Below are 16,719 nucleotides of genomic sequence, written 5' to 3'. Positions count from 1 at the left end.
AAAGCAATGAGAAATATAAATAAAATTGTTTCAGAAAATATTACAATTATGACAAAAGGTAGACATTAATGGATATGGAAATAAAGGGCTGGGTTTATTGTCAAAGTATGGTCAGGCTTTTCTGAGATGACAACTGAACACATCATTCCTTCATTTATCACTTAGCAAATTTGCAACAGACTAAAGAAAAGTAGCTTCAAAGGTGAAATTGTGGCTGGGCACATTGGCTCACGCCTGTAATCCCAGCACTTTGGGAGGCTGAGGTGGGTGGATCGCTTGAGGCCAGGAGTTCAAGACCAGCCTGGCCAACATGGTGAAACCCTGTCTCTACTGACAACACAAAAATCAACCGGGCACGGTTGTGCACGCCTGTAATCCCAGCTACTCTGTAGGTCGAGGCATGAGAATCTCCTGAACCTGGGAGGAGGAGGTTGCAGTGAGTAGAGATGACACCACTGCACTCCAGCGTGGGTGACAGAGCAAGATTCTGCCAAAAAAAAAAAAAAAAAAAAAAAAAAAAAAAAAAAAAAAAAAAGGTGAAATTATCTGACCAGGAAATACTAAACTAAAACTTATTTTAATTTCAGGATTATAAGCAAAAGTTAATTGATCAATACTCTTCTGAAAACACAAAGCAAAATAGAAGTAGAAAGTTATTCTCAAATCTATTCCATTTACTTTTTTTTTTCAGAACCAAAAAGGAAATAATAAATTTAAGTGATGTGTTTGAATTATATTTTATTTCAGTTTTAAATACTAGATGTAAATTTGGTTGGTTCTTACAAAAATGATCATGCTCTAAGCTAGAAATAATTTGTTTCTGACAACACATTACAAGTTATTTGGTTACCTAATGTTATGAAAAAGGAAGACTATTTTCTTAACCTCAAGCCTACTTTTTATAAATGGGGATCCAAACTTGGAATTATGAGTTGCTGGAATGCATTACGTCGTACATTATTGTGAAATCTCTTTCTTTAATGATTTTTAAGAGGGGATAAACAACCAACTTTCTGGAATGGTTTGGCTCATTTTGCCAAAAAGCCAGGGCAAGACTGGATGACCTTTGGAGCCCTACTGAGTCTGTGATAGAATTCACTGAAAATTGAAAACTTTTTTTTTCTGAGATGCAAGGCCCGATATTATTCTGGTTCAATTTAGTTATGACCTTCAACTGGAAATGAATGATATGCATACTTGTGAATATTATTCACACTTAAATTCATTTAACACTTAAACACCTAAATTCATGAAGTATGTCATATCCTTGAGTCAATATATTACATATTAAATTCATTTAGGTCTCATGGTAAATGCTGTATCAGCTGCTAGAATGTAAATGACTGATTTTTATTGGTTGCTTACTAATGAAAAGTAAATTTTCAAAAATATAGGAATTCCTTAATATTTGCATTTGCCATCCTAATCACTATCATGTTATTTTAATTTTAAAGGGATGACTGGAAACCATACAAGCTCAGAAGACTATACTTTATTTGGGTATGCAGAGATATCCAGTCCTTCCGTTGGTTTGCAGACTTACTCTGTATGTTGCATAACAAGGTAACATTAGGGTTGTTTCTAGTTTTGCAATTTTTCAAATTAAAATAGTTATATCTTTTATATTACAAAAGCAATAAATGCTTGCCATAGATTAAACCATAGAAATTATGCAGATAAGTAGCAAGGAAATAAATAAGTCTCTTAAACATAAAATCTCAGAGATAATATCTCTTAGCAATTAGGCACACATCTTTTCAGATATGGATATTTGTGAGTATGCATATATATCTAATATATTTTAACATAGGAACATTCATTTCCTATGAAACATAGGGTGTTTCACATGGAAATGTATGCATATGGCTGAAGGTGATGAGGGAAGACAATGAGGGAACTACTGGAAGGCACCTGCTGTAACATCTTCCATCCTTTGTTCTGATAGCTCTTATCCTTGATTTGCCATCTTTAATACTTCAAATCACCAGACTTTTTGGTATACGATACAAAATCTCAACAATCCCCAAATTCTGTGTTTTATTTTTTGCAGAGATAAAGCAGGCATCTTTTCCTATCCGACCTGTAACATTTGACCTATTTATCTTTATTCAGATTATACGAGTGATACACATATGCGTCCTTGCTACAAATATTTCAAACAATTCTGATAAAGTAAAATCCTCTTTTACTACCTTCCCTACCTAATTTGTGTAAACAGAGGTAACTCTTAAGTGTTCTATAAATCCTATTGTACTATTTATATTGTTTATGCAAATTCCTTTATTAATTGATTACTATATCTTGACTATTTTTTGATATTAGTGCATATAGAGCTACCTTATTGTTTTCCCTGGTGCCAACAATTAGAGATGGTGGACCTACCTGATTCTTTTAGAGGATTTCATTGTATAGATATATCTAGTTTGCTGAACAATTCTCTAATGTTAGATACTTTTTTATTACAAAGAACGCTGAAATGGATATCATTATACATACCTCTTTGTGCACGTATTCACTCATTCAGTCATTCTATCATTCAGTGTATATTTATTTATTAACTGATTACTATCAATCTGAAACTACTCTAGGATCTGAAAAGTTATCAGGTGGCAAAATAAAATCAAGTTTCTGATCTCACGTGGTTTATATTCTAAGGGGGCAAGATAGACAACCACCAATAAATACATCGAGCATCAGGTTCTGAGATTTGGGTTAGGACAAAGGAAGGGAAAGTAGGAGTAAAGCAGCGTGAACAGTAGAGGGTGTGCTAATTTATATTGCATGTTCAGGAACACCCATCAAACAAAATGTTACAATGCCATTTGAGCAGACTTGGCTGAAGTGAATGAGCAGACTAAACACATATTATGGAGAAAAAAAAATCAAGATAGAGAAATCTAACTTCATAGGCAAGAACTCTGAGGCAGTAGTATACTTGGTGTCCTGGAAGAAGAGAAAGGAGATCTGTGTGGATGAAGCAGAGTAAGCAAGGGAAAGAATAGTAGGAGATGAAATTAGAGAGGTGGTGTCTGTGCTTTTCTGGGAAGAGGTGGATTACATAAAGGCCTCCAAACTTTTTGCAAAATAAATAAATAAATAAATAAATAAATAAATAAAAATTAAATAAATAAAAAGATTGGTTCTGGATATGTACCTAGAAGAATTAAAAGCAGGGAATTGGACAGATGTCCATAGAAGCATTATTCACAATAGCCAAAGGATGGAAACAACCCAAATATTCATCAGTAGATGACTGGATAAACAGATTATGATATACGCACACAATGTAATACTATTCAGCTCTAAAAAGGAAGGAAATTATGACATATACTATGTGGATGAACTTTGAAGACATAACGCTAAATGAAATAAGCCAGACGCAAAAGCACAAATATATTATGCTGTCACTTATAGGAGGTCCCTAGAGTAGTTTAATTTGCAAAGACAGGAAGTAGAATAGTCTCTACATATGCATCCTTGCTAAAAATATTTCAAATAATTCAGGTACAGTAAAATCCTCTCAGGTTGCCAAAGCTTTTGGGAAGGGGGAAATGAGGAGTTGTTGTTCCATATTTTTTGTAGACTATTTATTTTTGCAGGTATGTTTTACCTCTTGCATTTTTGTACAAGAGAAACCAGAGCCCATTGCTGAATAAGCAGAAGGCAGAAACAGGAAAAAGCGTCTGTTTTGTTTTGTATTTGCTATCATGCATAAGTTAAATCACTATTGTCTTTTTTTCTCAAGAAAATCATGTTCTTGATGAGTAAACTGGTACAATTTTGAGACTCTTAAGGAATAAAATAAGGAGTATTTCAGAAGGACTAATATTTAAGAATATTTGTATAGCATTTAGCATGCTAAATTTTGTATCTATGAAGATAACAGAAAATTATTCCCTACCACTACCACCATCAGACCTCATTCATACCAAGAGGCCAGATTATTGTTAGAATCTGTTATATATATTTGCATGTATGTGTGTGTGTGTGTATTCATTTTCTTACAGATATTGGTTATGATAAGCTAGGTTATGTTAAATTCTAAATCACATATGTTAGAATAGGAGAAAATCTGAGTATACCCACAGAATTTTAATAAGCCTATTCCTTTTTCTGTCCTCCCAGTTTTGGCAAGAGAACAGACCTGACTATGTTAACATCCAGCTGTACCTCAGTCAAACAGATGGGATACAGGTATGTGGTTGATGTTATCATAAATTAAACAAGCCTCTTGATAATAGATTTACTGTAGGAGCTGTGGTGGAAGAAAATTCCTGCAGGTGGTTTGAACAGAAGTTTCCTAGAGGAAGGCCTCCTTTGGAATATGTCCAGAAAAGTCATAGCTTGTCCTTGAAGTCAACCATATTATGCCTTCCATTTGTCCTTCTCACAGGGAGCTGGGGCAGACTCAAAAGGTCTGAGTCTACCCCTCCCCTCTTCACTATCACCTCAAGTTCTTCTAAAATTCAGACTACACATGAACAGCCTTGTGATTTCTTTTTATTGAGGGGATATTTTATGTGGAGAGAGAAGATGAGTTCATATACAATTAAGCTTATTTCTAGACAAGGGAAACTAAAAAATAATGACAACCGTCATGCATTATTTATTTACTCTTCTAGGCACTGTGCTAAGAATTTCACATATATTAGTTTATTAGTTTAAAACAGTCAAGCAGTAAATGATATTCCCATTTTGCAAATGATGAAACTGATATTTGAAGACAACATTGAAGAGCTGGACTGGTGTATAAATCTAGGCATGAATGCATTAACAAATTGTATTTTAGTACTTTTTGTCATACATTTTCACAATACTTCGAATACAAAATTTGAATGTTTGTCAGTTACCTCAAAACTAATCTAACCCTAATTTTTCCGGTCATATTTCTACCCTATCTGGTATGTAAAAAGTATTTCATTTTACTACTCTCACGAAGTAAGTCAATATCACTTTTCCTCCTGGTATTGCTATAATGAAGGTATGAAGCATAATTTGCATTTGGTTCTCAGTTTGCCTGCCTGGGATTCACATACTTCCTCCTTTCTCTGCAATTCACTCTGACTCTTCATATTGATTTAGATCTAATGCTCTGTTAATTGCAAACAGGAGCCCATTCACAGCCATTTATTGATAAACCCCATTTTGGAGTTCTGCTGTCTTGAGCTGTCTTGTCTAGGATCATTTCCCAAACGTATGATGATAATTTGTAGTATTTTACTTATATAATGAGCCAAATATGACAACTGTATTTGTGGTGCCAAAATACTTCAATGAAGTCTGTGTGCTGAGCCTTTTTGAGGGTGACCAATTAGAATTCATTCTTTGTCTTACATTGCAGTTCTTTAAAGATGAAACAACTAACTGAAGTCTAAGAAAATTAGCCATTTGTCAGAATGGCATTCAAGGAGATTAGTTCTAACAATTAATTCAATTGAAAATCAAGTTTTTGTACCTTTTTACCAGAATGGATTTTGTTTGTTTCTTTAAAAACAAACAAATGCAATTCAAGGAGATAATGGATTTTAAAAGAAAGTCGAAAGGAAATGATATTTTGAAATAATTGTACGTAATAGGTTGCCATTTGATACTTACATTCTTTATATCACAGCAATTTAGTGGGAAGTCACAGCACCAGCAGAAATGATGTTAGAGAACTAGGTTACTTAACTGAATCTCGAATAATGTGGTGCTTTCTTTTTGGCAGAAGATAATTGGAGAAAAATATCATGCACTGAATTCAAGACTGTTTATTGGACGTCCTCGGTGGAAACTTTTGTTTGATGAAATAGCAAAGTATAACAGAGGGTAAGTACTATACCTCAAAAGTTTGACATGTGGCTAATAAATTAATTAAAATATTTTCAAATAATTACATGAGGTTTAAAAATGAATTGGCAATGAGTTTACAAATGACAAATTCACTGAAACACTCTTTCACTATCAACAGAGGAAGTAAGGCAGGTGTCGTCCTACATTTTTGTGATTCCAAATAATTAAAGTTTGGCTTAGAAATAGTCTATAATGTATTTATGAACTAAACTTTCCTACCTGATTATACATTTGTAAAGACCTATCTTAAAAATGGGTATTCTCTCCCACAGCATATATCAGGTGATCCTAGGAAAAGTTTTCAAAATCATGTTTGCAAACAAAGAAATTTACAATTAGTTCTAGCAATGAATTCATTTAAAATCACATTTTTGGACCTTTTTTTACCAGAATGAATATGTTTTTTGTTTGTTTGTGTTAAAAAAAAGCTCTGCTTTGTAATATGCAGTCTTTAAACCTGGAATATTTCCAAACATATTATTTAGAAACTATAATTTTATAAATAATCTTGTTTTTATAGACTATGTGTCTATGATCTGAATAAATTATTATAGAAGGAAAGCTTTGATTTTAGGGCACAGACCAGTCAGCCCATTTGTCTTTTGTAAATTTATCATAGTGACAGCACTGATCTATACGAATTCTAAGAAGATACTGAAAACTATATAACCACTCACATATTTTTAGGTTTACATCTAAACAGTTTCATCATAAGTTTAAATGGTTCTAAAAGATGTGATTTCTAACATATTGCAGGTATTGACATTTTGTAATTAACATAATTTCTTCAAACATATCCACTGGAATCTAAATATAGCTAGATGATACCGTCATTTATTATAAAAATACATAAACTCTTCTTTTAGCAGTTGGATGTTTTACATCATTCTTTTTCTTTCATTGAAGTTGTATTTCTGTCCCATTAACCCATATAATTTTATCAAAATTCAATATATTTTTACATTTGAACTAATCATATTTTGATTGCTAACCTAATCCTAATCATACTTCTGCAACAATAATGTACATAAATTAAATATTTCATTTTAAAATTTCCTGTAATCATAAGACTCCAGTGTTAATTTTTACTTCTGGCTTATCATTACAATTACTTTATATAGTTGAACACTCTATAATTTTTAAAATATATTTTTATAAACATCAAAAGGATATATGATTATAAATGCACAGGCCAGCTTATTAAATGGATATTTTTTTAAAATCCAATTTAGGAATTCATGGATGAATATTATTTATTGAAGAAATCACTGGTTCAAGATGATCCCTATCTCTACCTTCAGAGATTTTGTTTTAGAAATTATAGAATGGAGCCTGGGAAGCAAAATATAAGAAGGAATAAAGTTACCCATGTGACTCAGATCACAGCCATGTTTAAACTTTTGTAGTATTACCCTTCCCTTGATGAAGTAGTTTTGGCATGAAGATGTAAGCGTGATTTACAAAGCAGAAGTTCTTTGTAATATTCAGAGTTGAAATTTAGAAAAAAACGATCAACCCACTTTTGGTTATTTTCCTCTCCCATCTTTCTCCAGTATCACCCATCTTAGATGTGATAATCTTGTCATACTCCTCTGTCTCTTGCTATGCTTACAAACATGTTCCTCTTTAATACCGTTTACTGACTTCTGACAAGAAATTTTTTGTTGATTTTCACTGTATATTGCTGAAAACTGATAGTTTCTTTGGCTGAATTCAGAAACCAAATCTCTAAAGAGCAGATTATTTGCAGATTGAAATAGATCGACGCTGTTGATTCCTACAGTTAATTCTCAAGAAGTCTCATTCGTTAGGCTGTTTATGTTTTAGAGCAGTGTGTGTGTGTGTGTGTGTGTGAGAGTGTGTGTGTGTGTGTGTGTGTGTGTATTTGGTAGTTTGTTCTTTTTCTGGAAAAAATGGAAAACTGGTTTAAGAAGAGCAAATGTGCACCATCTGCTGTTGACATTTTGTACAACACTTTGACTTTGTGTATTGGTTCTCAGCAGGGTGACTGAAATGTGTTAAACATTTTTTTGAAGGATTTTTTATGTAGCATGCTTAGGAAAAGAATGGTTCAACATTCTTAAGGTCTCTTAAACTGGACAAAGGCACTGCATAAATGAATGGTTTCGTTTAAGATGTAGCATTTTGATTAACCTCATGCACATAAATTACTGAAAACATATAGAGATAACAGTAGGAAAGACAGACATATACGTTAAGCTTTTTAAATATCATATGTTGGGCAATACTTTTTTGTATTTAATATATATATATTTTTTATTATCATACTTTAAGTTCTAGGGTACATGTGCACAACGTGCAGGTTTGTTACATATGTATACATATGCCATGTTGGTGTGCTGCACCCATTAACTCGTCATTTACATTAGGTATATCTCCTAATGCTATCCCTCCCCTCTCCCCTCTCCCCACGATAGGACCCGGTGTGTGATGTTCCCCTTCCTGTGTCCAAGTGATCTCATTGTTCAATTCCCACCTATGAGTGAGAACACGCGGTATTTGGTTTTCTGTTCTTGCAATAGTTTCCTGAGAATGATGGTTTCCAGCTGTATCCATGTCCCTACAAAGGGCATGAACTTATCCTTTTTTATGTCTGCATAGTATTCCATGGTGTATATGTGCCACATTTTCTTAATCCAGCCTGTCACTGATGGACATTTGGGTTGATTCCAAGTCTTTGCTATTGTGAATAGTGCCGCAATAAACATATGTGTGCATGTGTCTTTATAGCAGCATGACTTACAATCCTTTGGGTGTATCCCGAGTAATGGGATGGCTGGGTCAAATGGTATTTCTAGTTCTAGATCCTTGAGGAATCACCACACTGTTTTCCACAATGTTTGAACTAGTTTACAGTCCCACCAACAGTGTGAAAGTGTTCCTGTTTCTCCACATCCTCTCCAGCACCTGTTGTTTCCTGATTTTTTTAATGATTGCCATTCTAACTGGTGTGAGATGGTATCTCATTGTGGTTTTGATTTGCATTTCTCTGATGACAAGTGATGATGAGCATTTTTTCATGTGTCTGTTGGCTGTATGAATGTCTTCTTTTGAGAAGTGTCTGTTCATATCCTTGGGCAATACTTTTTAACTTTCAAAAAGTGATTATTTATTAAACCAGTGGGCATTAGTTTAGTATACTATGTAGAATACAAATTTAAATTGGATTAAACACTCCTGGCCCAGAGGTAATGATTGGTAACCCTTTGCTATGTATTCTTACAGAAGCTTTTGTAAGTTTGTGTGAGAGTATGTGTGTGTATTTATGAAAGTATATGTAAACATATATTTGTGTGTGTGTGTGCTATATATATTTAAAATTGAAACTTTAGTTTTCTAACAAAAATTGAATCTATGACAAGTAATTCTTCAGCTTACTTTGTTATTTATTTCTTTATTTATTCTTGGCTTTGCTAGGAAGAACCAAGTAACTTTTTAATGATGTATTTCTTTTGGTCGTGGACAATTTCTGTGTAATTGTACCTCAAAGTATTCTAGAGTATAAACAGACTAGGTTTAGTCTATCACGTTTACTCCTGTGACCCTGAGTCAAGTGACTCAATTCTCCTGGATCTGTAATGCAATGAGTGAATAAGCTCTCTGGAGTGATTAAGTTCTCATTATGTAAGATTCTATGTTTACAAATCTACATGAAAAAGCAAGTATGAACATTTATAGAATTAGTTTCTAATGTCTACCCCCAAACCACATTTTCTACTTAGTACCCGATTCTACCTCCACCCATTCCATCAAAGGTTATGTAGAGAGGTCTCTAGATAATTGTTGGATTGCAGCACTGTAATGCAAATTTAGTACAAATGAATTGCAAAGATTGCTTATAGAATTTGAAAAAAAAAAAAAAAGTAAGATTTCATTAAGTTAGTGAGAGTGACATTAGGGAATTCCTCAGATCACATACACACAAAGGCTATCAGAGTTAAGCTAGTTAATAATTGCAAAAGAAAATGTTAATAAAACCACAAAAATCATAGTATCCTGGGTGATTTAAAAATAATGATTTTTATTATTATTTATTTTATAATTAATACTTGATTTTATTATCAGGTATTTAAGAAATACCTTTAGGAAATCTGAAAAACTTGCCAAACTAGTTCTATAATTGCCCTGTCAAAGCCAAGCAAGAAAACAATGGTATCTTATTGCCATCATACCGTGTTGACAGAAAGTTTACACAAAGAAACAAAATGACCCAATTCTCTTTTTATTTTAATGGAAGCTACATTATGTTTCAATAGTAATTTAAATTTCATTAAGTATAAAATCATTTAGTTTTATATATTTTTATTTCTTTTGCCCACTTTAGGTTTGATTAGCTTTTTTAAAAAATTTTTACTAGTTTCTTAAAATGGAAACATAGGTCATTGATTTCAGACTGTTTTTCTTAATAAAAGTGTTTAATGCTACATGTTTTCCTCTAAACATCACTTTTGCTAACTCTTATACATTTTGACTTGTTTGTTTTCAGTTTCATCTTATTCAAATATGTTTTATTTTTATGTTGTTTTTTTCTTTGACCCATGGGTTATTTAGAAATGTTTTATTTCCAAATATGTAGAAATTTTCCAGGTATGTTTTTGTTCTTAATTTCTACTTAAATTGTGATTTGATCTAAAAATGAACTCCTTGTGATTCTAATCCTTTAAAATGTTGACACCTGTTTTATTGCCCAGAATATGTTCAGTCTTGGTGAATGTTCCATATGCACTTATAAATAATTGGTATTCCATTATTGTTAGATAAAGCATTCTATAAATGCCAATTAGTTCCAATAGGTTGATAGTGGTATTCAAGTTTTCAATATGCTTGCTGAATTTCTGTCTGCTTGTATTAATTACTGAGAGGAGAGTATTGAAATAATTAACTATAATTATGAATTTATCTGTCTTTGCGGTTCCATCAGTTTTTGCTTTATGTTGAAACTTTTTAGTTTCAGTGTTTAAATCATTTACATTCAATTTAATGAAAATACGGTTGGGTTGAAATCTAGCAGTTTACCATTGCTTTGTACTTATCTATTTGTTCTTTCTTTGTTTTATTTTCTTTTTTTACCTTGATTTGGGTTGAGTATTTTTTATTATTCCACGTTTTTTCTCTAATGTTAGCTATACCTCTGTATTTTTTTTTCCTTTTTAGTAATTGCTTCAGGTCGTTGGTTCCCAGCCTGGATTCCTCAGACCAGCATCAATTGGAATCTTGTTAGAAAAGCAAGTTCTTGAGCCCTATCCAAGATCTGCCAAATCAGAAACTGTAGGGATGGGGAGACCTACCTATTTGTGTTCTATGAAGTCTCTGAAATGATTCTGATGAAGCCAATTAGAGAAACATTCTTCTAAGTTTACAGTATACATCATTAGCTTATCACAGCCTATTTTATTTTTCATGTTTATGTTTATATTTATTTTTTAGAGACAGAGTATTGCTCTGTTGCCCAGGTCAGAGTGCAGTGACATGATCTTGGCTCACTGCAATCTTGAATTCCTGGGCTCAAGAGCTCTTCCAACCTCAGTCTCCTCAGTAACTGGAACTACAGTTGCATACCACCATGCTCAGCTAATTTTTAAAATGTATTGTAGAAATGGGATCTCACTCTGTTGGCCAGGCTGGTACTTTGAATAATATTATAACACTTCATGTACTTCCATTTTCTTCCATCCTTTTTGCTATTGTTGCATTCACCTTACATATACATATGTTATAATTCTCATTATTAGTATTTTTGTTTTAAACATCAAGCACGTATTAAAAAGATTAGAAATTAGACAAAATACATATTTTATATTTACTTACAGATTTTACTATTTTGCTGTTCTTCATTCTTTTGGTTAGGTTCAAATTTCCATCTAATTTTGTTTTCCTACTTCTTGAGTAGTTTTCTTTAGTGTACTTTATAGTACAGGTTTGTTGGCAATAAATTCTTTCAGCTTTTGTCTGTATAAAAAGTTTTTATTCCATCTTAATTTCTGAAAAATCATTTTTGTTTGGCATAAAATTTGATACATAATAGTTGATGTTTTATATTTTAGTACTTTGAAGATATCACTTCATTGCCTTCTGACTGCATAGTTTATGATAAGAAGTTCACGTTCATTCTTGTATTTCATTCTTATATTTTCTGTTGATGATTTGTAATGTGTCTTTTCCCCCAGTCTGTTTGGTTTTATGTTTTTTTTTTTGTCACTTGTTTTTAGCATTTTATTATCAATTGCCTTGGTATAGTTTCCTTTGTGTTTATTCTCCTTGAGATTTATGAGATCTTTTATTATTTATTTATTTCTTCTCCCTTGGTCTTCTCTCATGTTGGACTGCGGTTACATGTATTTTTGACTAGTTGGTGTTATCCCACGGACCACTGATGCTCTGTGCTTCTTCTTTCTTTTTCTTTCTTTCTTTCTTTTTCAGTTTTTGTTCTCTGTGGGTTTCAATTTGGATAGATTCTAATGCTGTTTCTTCAAGTTTACTTTTTCTTCAGCAATGTCTATTCTTTTATTAACTCATCTAGTGTATTTATCATTTCAGATATTGCATTCCATCTCGAGAACTTATGTTTGGGCCTTTAAAAAATATTCCATTTATTGTCTCATCGTGATTATGCTTTTCTTTGAATATACGAAGCCTGTATATCATCACTGTTTCAATGATCACGTCTATCATTCTGAGTCTGTTTCTGTTGAATGCTCTTTCTCCTTGAATTAGTTTGCTAGGGCTACCATAGCAATATACCACAGACTGGGTGGATTAAACAGCAGCAATTTATTTTCTCATAGTTCTGGGGGCTGGAAGTTTAAGATCAAGATGCAGGCAGGACTGGTTTCCTGAGATCTCTCTCCTTGACTTGCAGATGGCTACGTTCTTGATGCCTCTTCACATGGCTTTTTCTCTGCGTATGCACTTCCCTGGTGTCTCTTTTTGTGTTCAAATTACTTCTTATAAGTACACCATTCAGATTGGATTAGGGCCTACCCTAGTACCCTCATTTTAACTTAAATTGCCTCCTTAAAAGCCTTGTCTCTGAATGCAGTCACATCCTGAAGCACTGAGGGCTAGGACTTCAACCTACGGGTTTTGGAGGGGCACACTTCAGCCCATAACACTCTTAGTTATAGTTCATACTTTTTTGCTTTTCGAATTCCTGGTACTTTTTATTGATTTCTGTACATTTTAAAGTTTGAAATGTTTGGTGCCAAATTTTGATTTATTTATTTTAATAGTTTTGGACTTGTTCTGACATGCAGTTAAGTTACTCAGGTTCAGTTGTATCTTTACAAGGCTCACTTTTAAGATTTGTTAGTGGAGGTCCAGAGCAACCTTCGGTCCAAGCTTAATTTTACCAATATCCCCTCTACTCCTTGCAAATAAGGTGATAACCTTTCTGAGAATACAACCCATTGCCCTGTATTTATAGGACTTACTATTCTGGTGTGTGTGAATGTAAATTATTAGCAGTCCTGTGTAAACTCTGGCAATTATTTGTCCTGTTGATCTCTGATAGCTCTTTATCCACATTCATGAAGTTTCTTCTCATATATGAACAGATTATTAATCAAACAAAGACTTGAGGACTCTTCTCTCTTGATCTCCAAGGCGTCTTTCTGTAGATCTCCCTTCTCTTCCATATTCTGTTCCGCAAATTCCAGCTGTTTGGCCTCAGTGAACTCCGTTCTTTGTCTCCTCAGTGTAATCACCAGTCTTTGCTGGAGTTTCCCCTCTCTGTGCTGCAGCCAGTAGATTGCCTCCAGGCAATAAGCAAAGACAGTGACTGTGCTTAGTATGTTTTCTTCCCTTTTCAGGGATCATAGTTCCATGCTATCTAATAATAGCATATAATAAGTATATAACTATATAATATATGTAATATATAATATAATATATAATAATAGATATAGCTGTATAATAGGTATATAATAGTATACCTATTATTCAGTGTCTGAAAATACTTATTTCCTCTATTTGGTTTGCTTTTTTATAGATTTTTAATGTAAGAGGGTAGATCTGATCCCTATTACCCCATCGTGGCTCCAAGTAAAATTCTATTTTCACAGATTTTAGTTTCATTTTTCAAGGTAAAAAGTTTTAATAACTTTTTTTCAGTATTTACTATTAATTTTTGGTACCAGTTTTAATGGATTCAGTGTCTTTTGTTCAGCATGAGTTATTCTGAGATAATCAAGACATACTGGATTTTCCCAAGATATGAGATGAAATATTAATCATTTTGACGTCCTAGGAAGAATCAAATGCAAATCAAACTTGGGAAGAAGGTCAATTTGAAATATTATTTATTTCCTGGGATTTATTTAGTCTATCTGTTAGAGATATGTATTATTTAACTACTAAAATTTTATATTCGAGAATAATAAAAACTGCTTGGCATTTGTTACCATTATTGCAGTGCATAAATAAAAAAGAACTAGATGAATATGTTTTTTGTTTTGCTGTGAATATAAATTAGTTGCTTAAAAATACTATTTCAAATTGGTAATATCTTTTTTCTTTCCTTCCTTATTCATCACTGCTTTTGCAAATCCATGTAGGAATTTTAGATAACTATGTGTAAAGTGTACAATAAAAGAAGAATTTATGTTGCCTAGTGTGGACTGAACATCTATTCAGAGGTCAGCTGTTTAGCAATTGACATCTATCAATCGTTGCTCTTAATGAGGTTGCTGGTTTCACCAATGACAAGTCATGAAAAGACTAAGGCAAACTAATCAATCTCTGCCTGATAATAAGCATATTTGTGCTCATAGGTACATTCTTTGAATTACCCTAAATTCTAGAATGAAAAGTATGAGGTAAATAAAATATTTTCCTGGTTGACATTTTTATTTGGAAATAATTAGAAAGTTGTTTTCCATATGTAAAACAGCAAGAAATTGACTTTGTTAATACTTTAAACCATGCTAATAAAACATATTTCTTGTTACGTTCTGCCTAATTTTACACCTGATTTTCTATTTCCTCTTCTCTTGTTCTAGGAAAACAGTTGGTGTTTTCTGTTGTGGACCCAATTCACTATCCAAGACTCTTCATAAACTAAGTAACCAGAACAACTCATATGGGACAAGATTTGAATACAATAAAGAGTCTTTCAGTTGAAAACTTTTGCCATAAAGCAGGACTCTAAAGAAGGAATGAGTGCAATTTCTAAGACTTTGAAACTCAGCGGAATCAAACAGCTGTGTTATGCCAAAGAATAGTAAGGTTTTCTTATTTATGATTATTTAAAATGGAAATGTGAGAATGTGGCAAGATGACAGGTCACATTACATGTTTAATCTGGAAACAAAAGAGACCCTGAAGAATATTTGATGTGATGATTCACTTTTCAGTTCTCAAATTAAAAGAAAACTATTAGATGCACACTGTTGATTTTTATGGTGGATTCAAGAACTCCCTAGTGAGGAGCTGAACTTGCTCAATCTAAGGCTGATCGTCGTGTTCCTCTTTAAATTGTTTTTGGTTGAACAAATGCAAGATTGAACAAAATTAAAAATTCATTGAAGCTCAAATTCCATTTTCTATGTTGTGTATAAACAGAGTAGCTTTAATTTGCAAGCGCTGCAGGCAAATATATTAGATGTTTGAAAACACAGCACAAGACTCTGTATTGATACGGGTACTTTGTGTCAATATCTAATCGTCTCCACTACTTATGCTAATACCTCTATTTGATATCTGAAGACTGTATGCTAACTGAACCTTCCTCAAATGTTATTATAGTATCTGTTTTTATATATATTTTTCTTTTTATTCCTCTCTCCAGGGAAATATGCCTTCCCTTAGCATGCATTAGACATAACGATTTAATAGATCCCTTTCATCTTTATTTAATTTAACACTATTGCATGGTAATGAAAATATTCCTACTATAAATTATAAAGGGATATACATACTAATACCTTTTTCAGTATTTTTGTCTCTGTTATTGTTATTATTTTGTTTTGTTTTGTTTTTCCCAGGTAGAGTTTGTCTTAGGCTGTAGTCTCTTGGGATACTTAGTTAATTTGCACTTTGAGACCAAAGGACATCATGTCTGTCAGTAGGGACTGAATATAAGATTTATCTCCTTTGTCACACATTGGTTTATGATGGAGATATTGAAAGTCTAGCCATCTAGTCACATTCTTGATTAGTAAAACCTGTATTTTACCTTCTAAGTAAGAGGAAATATGATATCCTTATTCAAACTTAAGTTTAGAATCCAGAATATTACTGTTGCACTTTTTGGTATCCTGAGTTTCCATAGGGAGCTATTGGGTTTAAAGTCACTGTTAGAACTACACTGTGTGATCTTATAAACTTATGTTTCCTGGCTATCACATTCTTGGCTCAGAACAGTATTCCCCATTACTATCTTAAGAATTAAGGCATTCATGGCTCACGCCTGTAATCCCAACCCTTTGGGAGGCCAAGGCGGGTGGATCACGAGGTCAGAGTTTAAGACCAGCCAGACCAAGTTGGTGAAACCCCGTCTCTACTAAAAATACAAAAATTAGGTGGGTGTGGTGGTGGGTGCCTGTAATCCCAGCTACTCGGGAGACTGAGGCAGAGAATTGCTTGAACACGGGGGGCAGAAGTTGCAGTGAGCCAAGATTGTACTGCTGCACTCCAGCCTGGGTGACAGAGCAAGATTCCGTCTCAAAAAAAAAAAAAAAAAAAAAAAAAAAAAAAAAAAGAATTAAGGCATTCATACAATTTAGTGATTTTATTTAGTAGTCAGCTATCAATTGCTTTCAAATATAACACATTGTTGAAATCAGCAGTGTGACTTACCTTACCATTGTTAAAATGTTACACAAAACAACATGATAGATGCTACTGTCATTTTTTTGCTGTAATTCACCA

General features: G+C 33.1%; 1 protein-coding gene across 8 annotated transcripts in view; it reads left to right on the top strand.

Annotated features, from left to right (window-relative positions):
* Positions 1-15,234, top strand: part of NOX4 (NADPH oxidase 4) — a 169,381-nt gene extending 154,147 nt beyond the window's left edge. For 6 of the 8 annotated variants that reach the window (XM_073020246.1, XM_038005369.2, XM_008020466.3 and 3 more), the window contains 4 exons: positions 1,455-1,563; positions 4,126-4,194; positions 5,708-5,808; positions 14,850-15,234. In XM_073020246.1, coding sequence (XP_072876347.1) covers positions 1,455-1,563; positions 4,126-4,194; positions 5,708-5,808; positions 14,850-14,970 — 400 coding nt within the window. In that variant the 3' untranslated portion in view covers positions 14,971-15,234. The remainder of the gene's footprint in view (positions 1-1,454; positions 1,564-4,125; positions 4,195-5,707; positions 5,809-14,849) is intronic. The other 2 variants (XM_038005366.2, XM_038005365.2) reach the window with 2 other exon arrangements.
* The last annotated feature ends 1,485 nt before the right edge of the window (positions 15,235-16,719 follow it).

The sequence above is a fragment of the Chlorocebus sabaeus genome, chromosome 1, assembly GCF_047675955.1.
Source record: "Chlorocebus sabaeus isolate Y175 chromosome 1, mChlSab1.0.hap1, whole genome shotgun sequence".
NCBI lineage: Eukaryota > Metazoa > Chordata > Mammalia > Primates > Cercopithecidae > Chlorocebus > Chlorocebus sabaeus.
The sequence above is the reverse complement of the archived record's forward strand: the minus strand, read 5'-3'. Positions and strand labels throughout refer to the sequence as shown.